Source organism: Musca autumnalis, unplaced genomic scaffold, assembly GCF_047663935.1.
Source record: "Musca autumnalis isolate F117 unplaced genomic scaffold, ASM4766393v1 scaffold_1, whole genome shotgun sequence".
Taxonomy (NCBI): domain Eukaryota; kingdom Metazoa; phylum Arthropoda; class Insecta; order Diptera; family Muscidae; genus Musca; species Musca autumnalis.
The window spans coordinates 275,828,720-275,850,492 of record NW_027411644.1 but is presented as its reverse complement, the minus strand read 5'-3'; the positions used below and the strand labels follow the sequence as shown (position 1 = coordinate 275,850,492).

Genomic DNA, 21,773 nt, shown 5'->3' with positions numbered 1-21,773 from the left:
TTGACCAGAGGTCAATAGGCATTGACGAGAGGTCAATAGGCAGTGACCAAATGTCAATAGACATTGACCAAAGGTCAATAGACATTGACCAAAGGTCAATAGACATTGACCAAAGGTCAATAGACATTGACCAAAGGTCAATAGACATTGACCAAAGGTCAATAGACATTGACCAAAGGTCAATAGACATTGACCAAAGGTCAATAGACATTGACCAAAGGTCAATAGACATTGACCAAAGGTCAATAGACATTGACCAAAGGTCAATAGACATTGACCAAAGGTCAATAGACATTAACGAAATGTCAATAGACATTGGCCAAAAGTCTATAGAAACTGAAAAAGGTCAATAGACATATTGGCCAAAAGTCTATAGAAACTGAAAAAGGTCAATATACATATTGACCAAAGGTCAATAGACATATTGTCCAAATGTCAATTGACAGTTATGACTGAACAACAGACATTAAACATACTTCAATGGGCATTGAATCGGGTTCAATAAATCTTAGCTTTTACTATTGACCCATTCGCTATAATTTAACAGTCATTGTCTTAATGACTTATCTCGCCAATATCATTCAAAAATTTCCCTTTATACCCCTTCCTCCTTATATTTTCTGTGACAATGATAAACAAAGTGTTAATGATCCAACCTACTACTACTGCCGATGATTATGATGCTGCTGATGACAATAATGATGGTTGTAGAACATGTGTCAACTGTCTGTCGGTGTTCAAAAGATGATGTATTCCCATTTAGAAATTAATCAAATACTAATTGCCCGCCAACGGACTGATTGTTATGCGTGTTTTTGTGGGTACTTCTTCTATTGCTCTGCTCGGTGTGTTGTTGCGTTTGTTGTCATCCTGACGCCTGCCTGACATATAAGGTATGACTATGTCAACATGGGCATGCGACATTATTTGCCTGCTTTAATTCATAGATATAATAATAGGGACAGTAGAGGGGGAGGGGCATTGAGAGAATATTTCAGATGAAATAATGTGTTAAAAATCTTCTATGCTTATATGCACCCAATTTAGTTGACATGATTATGCCTGTCTTTGATTTAAAAATCCTCCTAATGTCGTGCGCCCATTCCACATTCTAGTACTGGTTGTCGGAACGGGAAGGAATGGACGGGACGGTGTGTACGCAGCATATGGCATTTGAATGAAAAAGTGTACACAATTTATGCATTTTGTTGCATTCATCAGATCCGATACATAAATCTATCTTTTCGTTCAGTCATAAAAGTGTGCAAATGGCTGGCTGGCTGGTGAAGCGTTGCTCTGCTGCGCTGTGTGAAATAAAAATTATAAATTACTTGCATAGATTCAGCATCATCGTTTCATTTTTCAAATTTTGGTTGGCTGTAGTAGCAAGCAGGAGCATATGTTTGCTGCTTCTGGTGCTCTGCCTCTATGGCGGTGAATACATTTCCGCGTGTGCTTGCAAAATGACCAATTTATCATATTTTTCCGAGTGCCGCCAGCAACTATTGTTGCCCTAGTCAAGTGTTTTTGTTGTTGTTGTCATCGTATGTTGTTGTTCTCTATGTTTATTGACTGCAATAAAAACGAATTTTCTCCCATTTACCAAATCTGATGATATACAAATGTGGTGTACATACATATGTACACATCTTTTATTTGATTTGGTCCATTTATTCATTTCTAGTTTTTATTATCAACACTAAATGAAGGAGATTCAGAAGATGGTATACTATAACAATAGAGGTTTTTTGCCTTTATGTCATTCGCATATGCTCCAATAATGCTAGATTTATCCAATACCTTTACATATTTGAAAGTAAATCAACAGAAGACTAAAAATCTTAGACATCGATTCAAATCAGCTACATCTTTTTATCTAATATTTCCGGTAGAAGATTCGCACTGAGGAATCCCTGAGGTGTCCTTTATAAACATTAAACTAACTTTAACAATTGGTATGTTCCAGAATTGCAAGAATCTACTACTTTTTACTATTTTTTCCGATAACATAAAGGAAAAATTGTTATCGTAGTAAGAAATAGTAGCTTCTTGCAGGATCTGGAACAGAGCAAATATTAATACGAATAATGACACTTACGTTTTCCTTTTCTTCGTAGCAAGAACTTACCTGAAAAATAAAAGAAAAAAGGCATGGTCAATTTTGCAAAAATGTTTAAAAATAAAAATCAAATGTCGTTTGTTGGTAAATGCCTGTGAAGTTATATTGGAAATTATATTGGAAAAATTAATTTTTAGCAAAGGCGCAAACCATTCACAGGGTGACTCAGAGAAAACATATTTAACTAAAATTGGAGAACAAATTGAATCGCAAATTATAATTTATGGTCATAACTATTAAAATAACGGTAAAGTATAAACAATTCTGAACAAAATGAATGAAGGAGGCATAAATACGTGTTTAATATATATCAAAGAGCTGTATTGAAAAAGACACTAAACAGAACAGCCCATTGTGCAAAAACTATAAAAGATGGGCGGACGAAACTTGGCTTAAATTAAAGGCCTCTTGAATAGCTATCAGCCCATATATAGGTTTTATCCGAAATCAATTTCAGAGATCTGCATTTTGCGATTTACCTTGGACCCACCTCTGAAATATACACTTGACATAATAGCCCACTGTGCCAAAACTATAAAAGATGGGCGGACGAAACTTGGCTTAAATTAAAGTCCTCTTGAATAGCTATCAGCCCATGTATAGATTTTATCCGAAATCAATATCAGAGATCTGCATTTTTGCGATCTACCTTGGGCCCACCTATGAAAAAGACACTAAACAGAACAGCCCATTGTGCAAAAACTATAAAAGATGGGCGGACGAAACTTGGCTTAAATTAAAGGCCTCTTGAATAGCTATCAGCCCATATATAGGTTTTATCCGAAATCAATTTCAGAGATCTGCATTTTGCGATTTACCTTAGGGCTCACCTATGAAATATATACTGAACATAATAGCCCACTGTGCACAAAACTATAAAAGATGGGCGGACGAAACTTGCCTTAAATTAAAGGCCTCTTGAATAGCTATCAGCTCATATATAGGTTTTATCCGAAATCAATTTCAGAGATCTGCGTTTTGCGATTTACATTAGGGCCCACCTCTGAAATATACACTTGACATATAGCCCACTGTGCCAAAACTATAAAAGATGGGCGGACGAAACTTGGCTTAAATTAAAGGCCTCTTGAATAGCTATCAGCCAATATATAGATTTTATCCGAAATCAATTTCAGAGATCTGCGTTTTGCGATTTACCTTAGGGCCCACCTATGAAAAAGACACTAAACAGAACAGCCCATTGTGCAAAAACTATAAAAGATGGGCGGACGAAACTTGGCTTAAATTAAAGGCCTCTTGAATAGCTATCAGCCCATATATAGGTTTTATCCGAAATCAATTTCAGAGATCTGCATTTTGCGATTTACCTTGGGCCCACCTCTGAAATATACACTTGACATAATAGCCCACTGTGCCAAAACTATAAAAGATGGGCGGACGAAACTTGGCTTAAATTCAAGGCCTCTTGAATAGCTATCAGCCCATATATAGGTTTTATCCGAAATCAATTTCAGAGATCTGCATTTTTGCGATCTACCTTGGGCCCACCTATGAAAAAGACACTAAACAGAACAGCCCATTGTGCAAAAACTATAAAAGATGGGCGGACGAAACTTGGCTTAAATTAAAGGCCTCTTGAATAGCTATCAGCCCATATATAGGTTTTATCCGAAATCAATTTCAGAGATCTGCATTTTTGCGATCTACCTTGGGCCCACCTATGAAAAAGACACTAAACAGAACAGCCCATTGTGCAAAAACTATAAAAGATGGGCGGACGAAACTTGGCTTAAATTAAAGGCCTCTTGAATAGCTATCAGCCCATATATAGGTTTTATCCGAAATCAATTTCAGAGATCTGCATTTTTGCGATCTACCTTGGGCCCACCTATGAAAAAGACACTAAACAGAACAGCCCATTGTGCAAAAACTATAAAAGATGGGCGGACGAAACTTGGCTTAAATTAAAGGCCTCTTGAATAGCTATCAGCCCATATATAGGTTTTATCCGAAATCAATTTCAGAGATCTGCATTTTTGCGATCTACCTTGGGCCCACCTATGAAATATACACTTGACATAATAGCCCACTGTTCCAAAACTATAAAAGATGGGCGGACGAAACTTGGCTTAAATTAAAGGCCTCTTGAATAGCTATCAGCCCATATATAGGTTTTATCCGAAATCAATTTCAGAGATCTGCATTTTTGCGATCTACCTTGGGCCCACCTATGAAAAAGACACTAAACAGAACACCACCTATGAAAAAGACACTAAACAGAACAGCCCATTGTGCAAAAACTATAAAAGATGGGCGGACGAAACTTGGCTTAAATTAAAGGCCTCTTGAATAGCTATCAGCCCATATATAGGTTTTATCCGAAATCAATTTCAGACATCTGCATTTTTGCGATCTACCTTGGGCCCACCTATGAAATATACACTTGACATAATAGCCCACTGTTCCAAAACTATAAAAGATGGGCGGACGAAACTTGGCTTAAATTAAAGGCCTCTTGAATAGCTATCAGCCCATATATAGGTTTTATCCGAAATCAATTTCAGAGATCTGCATTTTTGCGATCTACCTTGGGCCCACCTATGAAAAAGACACTAAACAGAACAGCCCATTGTGCAAAAACTATAAAAGATGGGCGGACGAAACTTGGCTTAAATTAAAGGCCTCTTGAATAGCTATCAGCCCATATATAGGTTTTATCCGAAATCAATTTCAGAGATCTGCATTTTGCGATTTACCTTGGGCCCACCTCAGAAATATACACTTGACATAATAGCCCATTGTGCCAAAACTATAAAAGATGGGCGGACGAAACTTGGCTTAAATTAAAGTCCTCTTGAATAGCTATCAGCCCATGTATAGATTTTATCCGAAATCAATATCAGAGATCTGCATTTTTGCGATCTACCTTGGGCCCACCTATGAAAAAGACACTAAACAGAACAGCCCATTGTGCAAAAACTATAAAAGATGGGCGGACGAAACTTGGCTTAAATTAAAGGCCTCTTGAATAGCTATCTGCCCATGTATAGGTTTTATCCGAAATCAATTTCAGAGATCTGCGTTTTGCGATTTACCTTAGGGCCCACCTATGAAATATATACTGAACATAATAGCCCACTGTTCCAAAACTATAAAAGATGGGCGGACGAAACTCTGTCTCTGTCTCTTGAATAGCTATCAGCCCATATATAGGTTTTATCCGAAATCAATTTCAGAGATCTGCATTTTTGCGATCTACCTTGGGCCCACCTATGAAAAAGACACTAAACAGAACAGCCCATTGTGCAAAAACTATAAAAGATGGGCGGACGAAACTTGGCTTAAATTAAAGGCCTCTTGAATAGCTATCTGCCCATGTATAGGTTTTATCCGAAATCAATTTCAGAGATCTGCGTTTTGCGATTTACTTTAGGGCCCACCTCTGAAATATACACTTGGCATAATAGCCCACTGTGCCAAAACTATAAAAGATGGGCGGACGAAACTTGGCTTAAATTAAAGGCCTCTTGAATAGCTATCAGCCAATATATAGATTTTATCCGAAATCAATTTCAGAGATCTACATTTTTGCGATCTACCTTGGGCCCACCTATGAAAAAGACACTAAACAGAACAGCCCATTGTGCAAAAACTATAAAAGATGGGCGGACGAAACTTGGCTTAAATTAAAGGCCTCTTGAATAGCTATCAGCCCATATATAGGTTTTATCCGAAATCAATTTCAGACATCTGCATTTTGCGATTTACCTTAGGGCTCACCTATGAAATATATACTGAACATAATAGCCCACTGTGCACAAAACTATAAAAGATGGGCGGACGAAACTTGCCTTAAATTAAAGGCCTCTTGAATAGCTATCAGCTCATATATAGGTTTTATCCGAAATCAATTTCAGAGATCTGCGTTTTGCGATTTACATTAGGGCCCACCTCTGAAATATACACTTGACATATAGCCCCTGTGCCAAAACTATAAAAGATGGGCGGACGAAACTTGGCTTAAATTAAAGGCCTCTTGAATAGCTATCAGCCAATATATAGATTTTATCCGAAATCAATTTCAGAGATCTGCGTTTTGCGATTTACCTTAGGGCCCACCTATGAAAAAGACACTAAACAGAACAGCCCATTGTGCAAAAACTATAAAAGATGGGCGGACGAAACTTGGCTTAAATTAAAGGCCTCTTGAATAGCTATCAGCCCATATATAGGTTTTATCCGAAATCAATTTCAGAGATCTGCATTTTGCGATTTACCTTGGGCCCACCTCTGAAATATACACTTGACATAATAGCCCACTGTGCCAAAACTATAAAAGATGGGCGGACGAAACTTGGCTTAAATTAAAGTCCTCTTGAATAGCTATCAGCCCATGTATAGATTTTATCCGAAATCAATATCAGAGATCTGCATTTTTGCGATCTACCTTGGGCCCACCTATGAAAAAGACACTAAACAGAACAGCCCATTGTGCAAAAACTATAAAAGATGGGCGGACGAAACTTGGCTTAAATTAAAGGCCTCTTGAATAGCTATCAGCCCATATATAGGTTTTATCCGAAATCAATTTCAGAGATCTGCATTTTGCGATTTACCTTAGGGCTCACCTATGAAATATATACTGAACATAATAGCCCACTGTGCACAAAACTATAAAAGATGGGCGGACGAAACTTGCCTTAAATTAAAGGCCTCTTGAATAGCTATCAGCTCATATATAGGTTTTATCCGAAATCAATTTCAGAGATCTGCGTTTTGCGATTTACATTAGGGCCCACCTCTGAAATATACACTTGACATATAGCCCACTGTGCCAAAACTATAAAAGATGGGCGGACGAAACTTGGCTTAAATTAAAGGCCTCTTGAATAGCTATCAGCCAATATATAGATTTTATCCGAAATCAATTTCAGAGATCTGCGTTTTGCGATTTACCTTAGGGCCCACCTATGAAAAAGACACTAAACAGAACAGCCCATTGTGCAAAAACTATAAAAGATGGGCGGACGAAACTTGGCTTAAATTAAAGGCCTCTTGAATAGCTATCAGCCCATATATAGGTTTTATCCGAAATCAATTTCAGAGATCTGCATTTTGCGATTTACCTTGGGCCCACCTCTGAAATATACACTTGACATAATAGCCCACTGTGCCAAAACTATAAAAGATGGGCGGACGAAACTTGGCTTAAATTCAAGGCCTCTTGAATAGCTATCAGCCCATATATAGGTTTTATCCGAAATCAATTTCAGAGATCTGCATTTTTGCGATCTACCTTGGGCCCACCTATGAAAAAGACACTAAACAGAACAGCCCATTGTGCAAAAACTATAAAAGATGGGCGGACGAAACTTGGCTTAAATTAAAGGCCTCTTGAATAGCTATCAGCCCATATATAGGTTTTATCCGAAATCAATTTCAGAGATCTGCATTTTTGCGATCTACCTTGGGCCCACCTATGAAAAAGACACTAAACAGAACAGCCCATTGTGCAAAAACTATAAAAGATGGGCGGACGAAACTTGGCTTAAATTAAAGGCCTCTTGAATAGCTATCAGCCCATATATAGGTTTTATCCGAAATCAATTTCAGAGATCTGCATTTTTGCGATCTACCTTGGGCCCACCTATGAAAAAGACACTAAACAGAACAGCCCATTGTGCAAAAACTATAAAAGATGGGCGGACGAAACTTGGCTTAAATTAAAGGCCTCTTGAATAGCTATCAGCCCATATATAGGTTTTATCCGAAATCAATTTCAGAGATCTGCATTTTTGCGATCTACCTTGGGCCCACCTATGAAATATACACTTGACATAATAGCCCACTGTTCCAAAACTATAAAAGATGGGCGGACGAAACTTGGCTTAAATTAAAGGCCTCTTGAATAGCTATCAGCCCATATATAGGTTTTATCCGAAATCAATTTCAGAGATCTGCATTTTTGCGATCTACCTTGGGCCCACCTATGAAAAAGACACTAAACAGAACAGCCCATTGTGCAAAAACTATAAAAGATGGGCGGACGAAACTTGGCTTAAATTAAAGGCCTCTTGAATAGCTATCAGCCCATATATAGGTTTTATCCGAAATCAATTTCAGACATCTGCATTTTTGCGATCTACCTTGGGCCCACCTATGAAATATACACTTGACATAATAGCCCACTGTTCCAAAACTATAAAAGATGGGCGGACGAAACTTGGCTTAAATTAAAGGCCTCTTGAATAGCTATCAGCCCATATATAGGTTTTATCCGAAATCAATTTCAGAGATCTGCATTTTTGCGATCTACCTTGGGCCCACCTATGAAAAAGACACTAAACAGAACAGCCCATTGTGCAAAAACTATAAAAGATGGGCGGACGAAACTTGGCTTAAATTAAAGGCCTCTTGAATAGCTATCAGCCCATATATAGGTTTTATCCGAAATCAATTTCAGAGATCTGCATTTTGCGATTTACCTTGGGCCCACCTCAGAAATATACACTTGACATAATAGCCCACTGTGCCAAAACTATAAAAGATGGGCGGACGAAACTTGGCTTAAATTAAAGTCCTCTTGAATAGCTATCAGCCCATGTATAGATTTTATCCGAAATCAATATCAGAGATCTGCATTTTTGCGATCTACCTTGGGCCCACCTATGAAAAAGACACTAAACAGAACAGCCCATTGTGCAAAAACTATAAAAGATGGGCGGACGAAACTTGGCTTAAATTAAAGGCCTCTTGAATAGCTATCTGCCCATGTATAGGTTTTATCCGAAATCAATTTCAGAGATCTGCGTTTTGCGATTTACCTTAGGGCCCACCTATGAAATATATACTGAACATAATAGCCCACTGTTCCAAAACTATAAAAGATGGGCGGACGAAACTCTGTCTCTGTCTCTTGAATAGCTATCAGCCCATATATAGGTTTTATCCGAAATCAATTTCAGAGATCTGCATTTTTGCGATCTACCTTGGGCCCACCTATGAAAAAGACACTAAACAGAACAGCCCATTGTGCAAAAACTATAAAAGATGGGCGGACGAAACTTGGCTTAAATTAAAGGCCTCTTGAATAGCTATCTGCCCATGTATAGGTTTTATCCGAAATCAATTTCAGAGATCTGCGTTTTGCGATTTACTTTAGGGCCCACCTCTGAAATATACACTTGGCATAATAGCCCACTGTGCCAAAACTATAAAAGATGGGCGGACGAAACTTGGCTTAAATTAAAGGCCTCTTGAATAGCTATCAGCCAATATATAGATTTTATCCGAAATCAATTTCAGAGATCTACATTTTTGCGATCTACCTTGGGCCCACCTATGAAAAAGACACTAAACAGAACAGCCCATTGTGCAAAAACTATAAAAGATGGGCGGACGAAACTTGGCTTAAATTAAAGGCCTCTTGAATAGCTATCAGCCCATATATAGGTTTTATCCGAAATCAATTTCAGACATCTGCATTTTGCGATTTACCTTAGGGCTCACCTATGAAATATATACTGAACATAATAGCCCACTGTGCACAAAACTATAAAAGATGGGCGGACGAAACTTGCCTTAAATTAAAGGCCTCTTGAATAGCTATCAGCTCATATATAGGTTTTATCCGAAATCAATTTCAGAGATCTGCGTTTTGCGATTTACATTAGGGCCCACCTCTGAAATATACACTTGACATATAGCCCCTGTGCCAAAACTATAAAAGATGGGCGGACGAAACTTGGCTTAAATTAAAGGCCTCTTGAATAGCTATCAGCCAATATATAGATTTTATCCGAAATCAATTTCAGAGATCTGCGTTTTGCGATTTACCTTAGGGCCCACCTATGAAAAAGACACTAAACAGAACAGCCCATTGTGCAAAAACTATAAAAGATGGGCGGACGAAACTTGGCTTAAATTAAAGGCCTCTTGAATAGCTATCAGCCCATATATAGGTTTTATCCGAAATCAATTTCAGAGATCTGCATTTTGCGATTTACCTTGGGCCCACCTCTGAAATATACACTTGACATAATAGCCCATTGTGCAAAAACTATAAAAGATGGGCGGACGAAACTTGGCTTAAATTAAAGGCCTCTTGAATAGCTATCAGCCCATATATAGGTTTTATCCGAAATCAATTTCAGAGATCTGCATTTTTGCGATCTACCTTGGGCCCACCTATGAAAAAGACACTAAACAGAACAGCCCATTGTGCAAAAACTATAAAAGATGGGCGGACGAAACTTGGCTTAAATTAAAGGCCTCTTGAATAGCTATCAGCCCATATATAGGTTTTATCCGAAATCAATTTCAGAGATCTGCATTTTGCGATTTACCTTGGGCCCACCTCTGAAATATACACTTGACATAATAGCCCATTGTGCAAAAACTATAAAAGATGGGCGGACGAAACTTGGCTTAAATTAAAGGCCTCTTGAATAGCTATCAGCCCATATATAGGTTTTATCCGAAATCAATTTCAGACATCTGCATTTTTGCGATCTACCTTGGGCCCACCTATGAAAAAGACACTAAACAGAACAGCCCATTGTGCAAAAACTATAAAAGATGGGCGGACGAAACTTGGCTTAAATTAAAGGCCTCTTGAATAGCTATCAGCCCATATATAGGTTTTATCCGAAATCAATTTCAGAGATCTGCATTTTTGCGATCTACCTTGGGCCCACCTATGAAATATACACTTGACATAATAGCCCATTGTGCAAAAACTATAAAAGATGGGCGGACGAAACTTGGCTTAAATTAAAGGCCTCTTGAATAGCTATCAGCCCATATATAGGTTTTATCCGAAATCAATTTCAGAGATCTGCATTTTTGCGATCTACCTTGGGCCCACCTATGAAAAAGACACTAAACAGAACAGCCCATTGTGCAAAAACTATAAAAGATGGGCGGACGAAACTTGGCTTAAATTAAAGGCCTCTTGAATAGCTATCAGCCCATATATAGGTTTTATCCGAAATCAATTTCAGAGATCTGCATTTTTGCGATCTACCTTGGGCCCACCTATGAAAAAGACACTAAACAGAACAGCCCATTGTGCAAAAACTATAAAAGATGGGCGGACGAAACTTGGCTTAAATTAAAGGCCTCTTGAATAGCTATCTGCCCATGTATAGGTTTTATCCGAAATCAATTTCAGAGATCTGCGTTTTGCGATTTACCTTAGGGCCCACCTATGAAATATATACTGAACATAATAGCCCACTGTTCCAAAACTATAAAAGATGGGCGGACGAAACTCTGTCTCTGTCTCTTGAATAGCTATCAGCCCATATATAGGTTTTATCCGATATCAATTTCAGAGATCTGCATTTTTGCGATCTACCTTGGGCCCACCTATGAAAAAGACACTAAACAGAACAGCCCATTGTGCAAAAACTATAAAAGATGGGCGGACGAAACTTGGCTTAAATTAAAGGCCTCTTGAATAGCTATCTGCCCATGTATAGGTTTTATCCGAAATCAATTTCAGAGATCTGCGTTTTGCGATTTACTTTAGGGCCCACCTCTGAAATATACACTTGACATAATAGCCCACTGTGCCAAAACTATAAAAGATGGGCGGACGAAACTTGGCTTAAATTAAAGTCCTCTTGAATAGCTATCAGCCCATGTATAGATTTTATCCGAAATCAATATCAGAGATCTGCATTTTTGCGATCTACCTTGGGCCCACCTATGAAAAAGACACTAAACAGAACAGCCCATTGTGCAAAAACTATAAAAGATGGGCGGACGAAACTTGGCTTAAATTAAAGGCCTCTTGAATAGCTATCAGCCCATATATAGGTTTTATCCGAAATCAATTTCAGAGATCTGCATTTTGCGATTTACCTTGGGCCCACCTCTGAAATATACACTTGACATAATAGCCCACTGTGCCAAAACTATAAAAGATGGGCGGACGAAACTTGGCTTAAATTCAAGGCCTCTTGAATAGCTATCAGCCCATATATAGGTTTTATCCGAAATCAATTTCAGAGATCTGCATTTTTGCGATCTACCTTGGGCCCACCTATGAAAAAGACACTAAACAGAACAGCCCATTGTGCAAAAACTATAAAAGATGGGCGGACGAAACTTGGCTTAAATTAAAGGCCTCTTGAATAGCTATCAGCCCATATATAGGTTTTATCCGAAATCAATTTCAGAGATCTGCATTTTTGCGATCTACCTTGGGCCCACCTATGAAAAAGACACTAAACAGAACAGCCCATTGTGCAAAAACTATAAAAGATGGGCGGACGAAACTTGGCTTAAATTAAAGGCCTCTTGAATAGCTATCAGCCCATATATAGGTTTTATCCGAAATCAATTTCAGAGATCTGCATTTTTGCGATCTACCTTGGGCCCACCTATGAAAAAGACACTAAACAGAACAGCCCATTGTGCAAAAACTATAAAAGATGGGCGGACGAAACTTGGCTTAAATTAAAGGCCTCTTGAATAGCTATCAGCCCATATATAGGTTTTATCCGAAATCAATTTCAGAGATCTGCATTTTTGCGATCTACCTTGGGCCCACCTATGAAAAAGACACTAAACAGAACAGCCCATTGTGCAAAAACTATAAAAGATGGGCGGACGAAACTTGGCTTAAATTAAAGGCCTCTTGAATAGCTATCAGCCCATATATAGGTTTTATCCGAAATCAATTTCAGACATCTGCATTTTTGCGATCTACCTTGGGCCCACCTCTGAAATATACACTTGACATAATAGCCCACTGTGCCAAAACTATAAAAGATGGGCGGCCGAAACTTGGCTTAAATTAAAGGCCTCTTGAATAGCTATCAGCCCATATATAGGTTTTATCCGAAATCAATTTCAGAGATCTGTATTTTTGCGATCAACCTTGGGCCCACCTATGAAAAAGACACTAAACAGAACAGCCCATTGTGCAAAAACTATAAAAGATGGGCGGACGAAACTTGGCTTAAATTAAAGGCCTCTTGAATAGCTATCAGCCCATATATAGGTTTTATCCGAAATCAATTTCAGAGATCTGCATTTTGCGATTTACCTTGGGCCCACCTCTGAAATATACACTTGACATAATAGCCCACTGTGCCAAAACTATAAAAGATGGGCGGACGAAACTTGGCTTAAATTAAAGTCCTCTTGAATAGCTATCAGCCCATGTATAGATTTTATCCGAAATCAATATCAGAGATCTGCATTTTTGCGATCTACCTTGGGCCCACCTATGAAAAAGACACTAAACAGAACAGCCCATTGTGCAAAAACTATAAAAGATGGGCGGACGAAACTTGGCTTAAATTAAAGGCCTCTTGAATAGCTATCAGCCCATATATAGGTTTTATCCGAAATCAATTTCAGAGATCTGCATTTTGCGATTTACCTTAGGGCTCACCTATGAAATATATACTGAACATAATAGCCCACTGTGCACAAAACTATAAAAGATGGGCGGACGAAACTTGCCTTAAATTAAAGGCCTCTTGAATAGCTATCAGCTCATATATAGGTTTTATCCGAAATCAATTTCAGAGATCTGCGTTTTGCGATTTACATTAGGGCCCACCTCTGAAATATACACTTGACATATAGCCCACTGTGCCAAAACTATAAAAGATGGGCGGAAGAAACTTGGCTTAAATTAAAGGCCTCTTGAATAGCTATCAGCCAATATATAGATTTTATCCGAAATCAATTTCAGAGATCTACATTTTTGCGATCTACCTTGGGCCCACCTATGAAAAAGACACTAAACAGAACAGCCCATTGTGCAAAAACTATAAAAGATGGGCGGACGAAACTTGGCTTAAATTAAAGTCCTCTTGAATAGCTATCAGCCCATGTATAGATTTTATCCGAAATCAATTTCAGAGATCTGCGTTTTGCGATTTACCTTAGGGCCCACCTATGAAATATATACTGAACATAATAGCCCACTGTGCACAAAACTATAAAAGATGGGCGGACGAAACTTGCCTTAAATTAAAGGCCTCTTGAATAGCTATCAGCTCATATATAGGTTTTATCCGAAATCAATTTCAGAGATCTGCGTTTTGCGATTTACATTAGGGCCCACCTCTGAAATATACACTTGACATATAGCCCACTGTGCCAAAACTATAAAAGATGGGCGGAAGAAACTTGGCTTAAATTAAAGGCCTCTTGGATAGCTATCAGCCAATATATAGATTTTATCCGAAATCAATTTCAGAGATCTGCGTTTTTGCGATCTACCTTGGGCCCACCTATGAAAAAGACACTAAACAGAACAGCCCATTGTGCAAAAACTATAAAAGATGGGCGGACGAAACTTGGCTTAAATTAAAGGCCTCTTGAATAGCTATCAGCCCATGTATAGGTTTTATCCGAAATCAATTTCAGAGATCTGCGTTTTGCGATTTACCTTAGGGCCCACCTATGAAATATATACTGAACATAATAGCCCACTGTGCCAAAACTATAAAAGATGGGCGGACGAAACTTGGCTTAAATTAAAGGCCTCTTGAATAGCTATCAGCTCATATATAGGTTTTATCCGAAATCAATTTCATAGGTGGGCCCTAAGGTAAATCGCAAAATGCAGATCTCTGAAATTGATTTCGGATAAAACCTATATATGGGCTGATAGCTATTCAAGAGGACTTTAATTTAAGCCAAGTTTCGTCCGCCCATCTTTTATAGTTTTTGCACAATGGGCTGTTCTGTTTAGTGTCTTTTTCATAGGTGGGCCCAAGGTAGATCGCAAAAATGCAGATCTCTGAAATTGATTTCGGATAAAACCTATATATGAGCTGATAGCTATTCAAGAGGCCTTTAATTTAAGGCAAGTTTCGTCCGCCCATCTTTTATAGTTTTGTGCACAGTGGGCTATTATGTTCAGTATATATTTCATAGGTGGGCCCTAAGGTAAATCGCAAAACGCAGATCTCTGAAATTGATTTCGGATAAAATCTATACATGGGCTGATAGCTATTCAAGAGGACTTTAATTTAAGCCAAGTTTCGTCCGCCCATCTTTTATAGTTTTTGCACAATGGGCTGTTCTGTTTAGTGTCTTTTTCATAGGTGGGCCCAAGGTAGATCGCAAAAATGTAGATCTCTGAAATTGATTTCGGATAAAATCTATATATTGGCTGATAGCTATTCAAGAGGCCTTTAATTTAAGCCAAGTTTCTTCCGCCCATCTTTTATAGTTTTGGCACAGTGGGCTATATGTCAAGTGTATATTTCAGAGGTGGGCCCAAGGTAGATCGCAAAAATGCAGATGTCTGAAATTGATTTCGGATAAAACCTATATATGGGCTGATAGCTATTCAAGAGGCCTTTAATTTAAGCCAAGTTTCGTCCGCCCATCTTTTATAGTTTTGGCACAGTGGGCTATTATGTTCAGTATATATTTCATAGGTGGGCCCTAAGGTAAATCGCAAAACGCAGATCTCTGAAATTGATTTCGGATAAAACCTATACATGGGCTGATAGCTATTCAAGAGGCCTTTAATTTAAGCCAAGTTTCGTCCGCCCATCTTTTATAGTTTTTGCACAATGGGCTGTTCTGTTTAGTGTCTTTTTCATAGGTGGGCCCAAGGTAGATCGCAAAAACGCAGATCTCTGAAATTGATTTCGGATAAAATCTATATATTGGCTGATAGCTATTCAAGAGGCCTTTAATTTAAGCCAAGTTTCTTCCGCCCATCTTTTATAGTTTTGGCACAGTGGGCTATATGTCAAGTGTATATTTCATAGGTGGGCCCAAGGTAGATCGCAAAAATGCAGATGTCTGAAATTGATTTCGGATAAAACCTATATATGGGCTGATAGCTATTCAAGAGGCCTTTAATTTAAGCCAAGTTTCGTCCGCCCATCTTTTATAGTTTTGGCACAGTGGGCTATTATGTTCAGTATATATTTCATAGGTGGGCCCTAAGGTAAATCGCAAAACGCAGATCTCTGAAATTGATTTCGGATAAAACCTATACATGGGCTGATAGCTATTCAAGAGGCCTTTAATTTAAGCCAAGTTTCGTCCGCCCATCTTTTATAGTTTTTGCACAATGGGCTGTTCTGTTTAGTGTCTTTTTCATAGGTGGGCCCAAGGTAGATCGCAAAAATGCAGATCTCTGAAATTGATTTCGGATAAAACCTATATATGGGCTGATAGCTATTCAAGAGGCCTTTAATTTAAGCCAAGTTTCGTCCGCCCATCTTTTATAGTTTTTGCACAATGGGCTGTTCTGTTTAGTGTCTTTTTCATAGGTGGGCCCAAGGTAGATCGCAAAAATGCAGATCTCTGAAATTGATTTCGGATAAAACCTATATATGAGCTGATAGCTATTCAAGAGGCCTTTAATTTAAGCCAAGTTTCGTCCGCCCATCTTTTATAGTTTTGGCACAGTGGGCTATTATGTTCAGTATATATTTCATAGGTGGGCCCTAAGGTAAATCGCAAAACGCAGATCTCTGAAATTGATTTCGGATAAAACCTATACATGGGCTGATAGCTATTCAAGAGGCCTTTAATTTAAGCCAAGTTTCGTCCGCCCATCTTTTATAGTTTTTGCACAATGGGCTGTTCTGTTTAGTGTCTTTTTCATAGGTGGGCCCAAGGTAGATCGCAAAAACGCAGATCTCTGAAATTGATTTCGGATAAAATCTATATATTGGCTGATAGCTATCCAAGAGGCCTTTAATTTAAGCCAAGTTTCTTCCGCCCATCTTTTATAGTTTTGGCACAGTGGGCTATATGTCAAGTGTATATTTCAGAGGTGGGCCCTAATGTAAATCGCAAAACGCAGATCTCTGAAATTGATTTCGGATAAAACCTATATATGAGCTGATAGCTATTCAAGAGGCCTTTAATTTAAGGCAAGTTTCGTCCGCCCATCTTTTATAGTTTTGTGCACAGTGGGCTATTATGTTCAGTATATATTTCATAGGTGGGCCCTAAGGTAAATCGCAAAACGCAGATCTCTGAAATTGATTTCGGATAAAATCTATACATGGGCTGATAGCTATTCAAGAGGACTTTAATTTAAGCCAAGTTTCGTCCGCCCATCTTTTATAGTTTTTGCACAATGGGCTGTTCTGTTTAGTGTCTTTTTCATAGGTGGGCCCAAGGTAGATCGCAAAAATGTAGATCTCTGAAATTGATTTCGGATAAAATCTATATATTGGCTGATAGCTATTCAAGAGGCCTTTAATTTAAGCCAAGTTTCTTCCGCCCATCTTTTATAGTTTTGGCACAGTGGGCTATATGTCAAGTGTATATTTCAGAGGTGGGCCCTAATGTAAATCGCAAAACGCAGATCTCTGAAATTGATTTCGGATAAAACCTATATATGAGCTGATAGCTATTCAAGAGGCCTTTAATTTAAGGCAAGTTTCGTCCGCCCATCTTTTATAGTTTTGTGCACAGTGGGCTATTATGTTCAGTATATATTTCATAGGTGGGCCCTAAGGTAAATCGCAAAACGCAGATCTCTGAAATTGATTTCGGATAAAATCTATACATGGGCTGATAGCTATTCAAGAGGACTTTAATTTAAGCCAAGTTTCGTCCGCCCATCTTTTATAGTTTTTGCACAATGGGCTGTTCTGTTTAGTGTCTTTTTCATAGGTGGGCCCAAGGTAGATCGCAAAAATGCAGATCTCTGATATTGATTTCGGATAAAATCTATACATGGGCTGATAGCTATTCAAGAGGACTTTAATTTAAGCCAAGTTTCGTCCGCCCATCTTTTATAGTTTTGGCACAGTGGGCTATTATGTCAAGTGTATATTTCATAGGTGGGCCCAAGGTAGATCGCAAAAATGTAGATCTCTGAAATTGATTTCGGATAAAATCTATATATTGGCTGATAGCTATTCAAGAGGCCTTTAATTTAAGCCAAGTTTCTTCCGCCCATCTTTTATAGTTTTGGCACAGTGGGCTATATGTCAAGTGTATATTTCATAGGTGAGCCCTAAGGTAAATCGCAAAATGCAGATCTCTGAAATTGATTTCGGATAAAACCTATATATGGGCTGATAGCTATTCAAGAGGCCTTTAATTTAAGCCAAGTTTCGTCCGCCCATCTTTTATAGTTTTTGCACAATGGGCTGTTCTGTTTAGTGTCTTTTTCATAGGTGGGCCCAAGGTAGATCGCAAAAATGCAGATCTCTGATATTGATTTCGGATAAAATCTATACATGGGCTGATAGCTATTCAAGAGGACTTTAATTTAAGCCAAGTTTCGTCCGCCCATCTTTTATAGTTTTGGCACAGTGGGCTATTATGTCAAGTGTATATTTCAGAGGTGGGCCCAAGGTAAATCGCAAAATGCAGATCTCTGAAATTGATTTCGGATAAAACCTATATATGGGCTGATAGCTATTCAAGAGGCCTTTAATTTAAGCCAAGTTTCGTCCGCCCATCTTTTATAGTTTTTGCACAATGGGCTGTTCTGTTTAGTGTCTTTTTCATAGGTGGGCCCAAGGTTGATCGCAAAAATACAGATCTCTGAAATTGATTTCGGATAAAACCTATATATGGGCTGATAGCTATTCAAGAGGCCTTTAATTTAAGCCAAGTTTCGGCCGCCCATCTTTTATAGTTTTGGCACAGTGGGCTATTATGTCAAGTGTATATTTCAGAGGTGGGCCCAAGGTAGATCGCAAAAATGCAGATGTCTGAAATTGATTTCGGATAAAACCTATATATGAGCTGATAGCTATTCAAGAGGCCTTTAATTTAAGGCAAGTTTCGTCCGCCCATCTTTTATAGTTTTGTGCACAGTGGGCTATTATGTTCAGTATATATTTCATAGGTGGGCCCTAAGGTAAATCGCAAAACGCAGATCTCTGAAATTGATTTCGGATAAAATCTATACATGGGCTGATAGCTATTCAAGAGGACTTTAATTTAAGCCAAGTTTCGTCCGCCCATCTTTTATAGTTTTTGCACAATGGGCTGTTCTGTTTAGTGTCTTTTTCATAGGTGGGCCCAAGGTAGATCGCAAAAATGCAGATCTCTGAAATTGATTTCGGATAAAACCTATATATGGGCTGATAGCTATTCAAGAGGCCTTTAATTTAAGCCAAGTTTCGTCCGCCCATCTTTTATAGTTTTTGCACAATGGGCTGTTCTGTTTAGTGTCTTTTTCATAGGTGGGCCCAAGGTAGATCGCAAAAATGCAGATCTCTGAAATTGATTTCGGATAAAACCTATATATGGGCTGATAGCTATTCAAGAGGCCTTTAATTTAAGCCAAGTTTCGTCCGCCCATCTTTTATAGTTTTGGCACAGTGGGCTATTATGTTCAGTATATATTTCATAGGTGGGCCCTAAGGTAAATCGCAAAACGCAGATCTCTGAAATTGATTTCGGATAAAACCTATACATGGGCTGATAGCTATTCAAGAGGCCTTTAATTTAAGCCAAGTTTCGTCCGCCCATCTTTTATAGTTTTTGCACAATGGGCTGTTCTGTTTAGTGTCTTTTTCATAGGTGGGCCCAAGGTAGATCGCAAAAATGCAGATCTCTGAAATTGATTTCGGATAAAACCTATATATGGGCTGATAGCTATTCAAGAGGCCTTTAATTTAAGCCAAGTTTCGTCCGCCCATCTTTTATAGTTTTGGAACAGTGGGCTATTATGTCAAGTGTATATTTCATAGGTGGGCCCAAGGTAGATCGCAAAAATACAGATCTCTGAAATTGATTTCGGATAAAACCTATATATGGGCTGATAGCTATTCAAGAGGCCTTTAATTTAAGCCAAGTTTCGTCCGCCCATCTTTTATAGTTTTTGCACAATGGGCTGTTCTGTTTAGTGTCTTTTTCATAGGTGGGCCCAAGGTAGATCGCAAAAATGCAGATCTCTGAAATTGATTTCGGATAAAACCTATATATGGGCTGATAGCTATTCAAGAGGCCTTTAATTTAAGCCAAGTTTCGTCCGCCCATCTTTTATAGTTTTGGCACAGTGGGCTATTATGTTCAGTATATATTTCATAGGTGGGCCCTAAGGTAAATCGCAAAACGCAGATCTCTGAAATTGATTTCGGATAAAACCTATACATGGGCTGATAGCTATTCAAGAGGCCTTTAATTTAAGCCAAGTTTCGTCCGCCCATCTTTTATAGTTTTGGCACAGTGGGCTATTATGTCAAGTGTATATTTCAGAGGTGGGCCCAAGGTAAATCGCAAAATGCAGATCTCTGAAATTGATTTCGTATAAAACCTATACATGGGCTGATAGCTATTCAAGAGGCCTTTAATTTAAGCCAAGTTTCGTCCGCCCATCTTTTATAGTTTTTGCACAATGGGCTGTTCTGTTTAGTGTCTTTTTCATAGGTGGGCCCAAGGTTGATCGCAAAAATACAGATCTCTGAAATTGATTTCGGATAAAACCTATATATGGGCTGATAGCTATTCAAGAGGCCTTTAATTTAAGCCAAGTTTCGGCCGCCCATCTTTTATAGTTTTGGAACAGTGGGCTATTATGTCAAGTGTATATTTCATAGGTGGGCCCAAGGTAGATCGCAGAAATGCAGATCTCTGAAATTGATTTCGGATAAAACCTATATATGGGCTGATAGCTATTCAAGAGACCTTTAATTTAAGCCAAGTTTCGTCCGCCCATCTTTTATAGTTTTGGCACAATGGACTGTTCTGTTCAGTGTCTTTTTCAATACAGCTCTTTGATATATATTAAACACGTATTTATGCCTCCTTCATTCATTTTGTTCAGAATTGTTTATACTTTACCGTTATTTTAATAGTTATGACCATAAATTATAATTTGCGATTCAATTTGTTCTCCAATTTTAGTTAAATATGTTTTCTCTGAGTCACCCTGTGAATGGTTTGCGCCTTTGCTAAAAATTAATTTTTCCAATATAATTTCCAATATAACTTCACAGGCATTGTTGGTAATGTCATCAGTTGAGAACGGCTGGACCGATTTGGATAATTCTTTTTGTGAAATGTTCGCCAAAAACCCGACTTAGATTTTTATGCAAAGAAAATTTGACGCCCACCTTTTTAAATTTTTATGTCTGTTGAATCCTAAAACGATTCGCTGGATATGATATAGACAGAAGGTGTTCATCCGGGGCTTAAGATATTTCTAAAAATCGGCTACGCAATCCAATATTTCTAGAAAATCCACGTATTTTCACCTTTCTTTTTCCTACTATATTAAGCTTTCAGAGATAGACTGCAAAATTTTTTTAATTATTTTTCTTTTTATTTAAAAAATACGAAATTACACCCCATTTCGTTATTCATCAAAAATAATAAAATTGTTTGTTTTTGTTAAACACTTTTTCTTAGAGCGAAGACAAATAGGTAAAATAAAAAAAGGTCCCAAAAATACGAAAATGGCTTCAATATTTTTTTTTTTATTATTATTTGGCTAATTTGCATATTCCATTTGGATTGTTATTTCATGGGGGCTTTATTTGTGTACGCCGAAATTTTTCCTTGCCATGAATGCCTATTTCATCGTTAATTTGTAACAATTTACGCGGAAATCATAAAGTTTTAGAATTGTATCCCCGTAAAGAAAAACAAGCCATGTGTTTGATTTTTAGTTTCGGCCATAATATGCAAAAAAGGAAAAAATATGAAATCAAAATCGAAATTTTGTTTATTTCCCTCACCTCATTAATTGAAGGCTACTATCTGGCGGGGAAGTCGTAAA

General features: G+C 38.1%; 1 protein-coding gene across 20 annotated transcripts in view; it reads right to left on the bottom strand.

Moving 5' to 3' along the window:
• The window catches only part of heph (polypyrimidine tract-binding protein 1 heph), a 757,797-nt gene that overhangs the window by 471,746 nt on the left and 264,278 nt on the right, over window positions 1-21,773 (bottom strand). For 10 of the 20 annotated variants that reach the window (XM_073961222.1, XM_073961226.1, XM_073961227.1 and 7 more), the window contains one exon: window positions 2,099-2,128. The exons of the other annotated variants lie outside the window; for them this stretch is intronic. In XM_073961222.1, coding sequence (XP_073817323.1) covers window positions 2,099-2,128 — 30 coding nt within the window. The remainder of the gene's footprint in view (window positions 1-2,098; window positions 2,129-21,773) is intronic. 20 annotated transcript variants of the gene reach the window in all.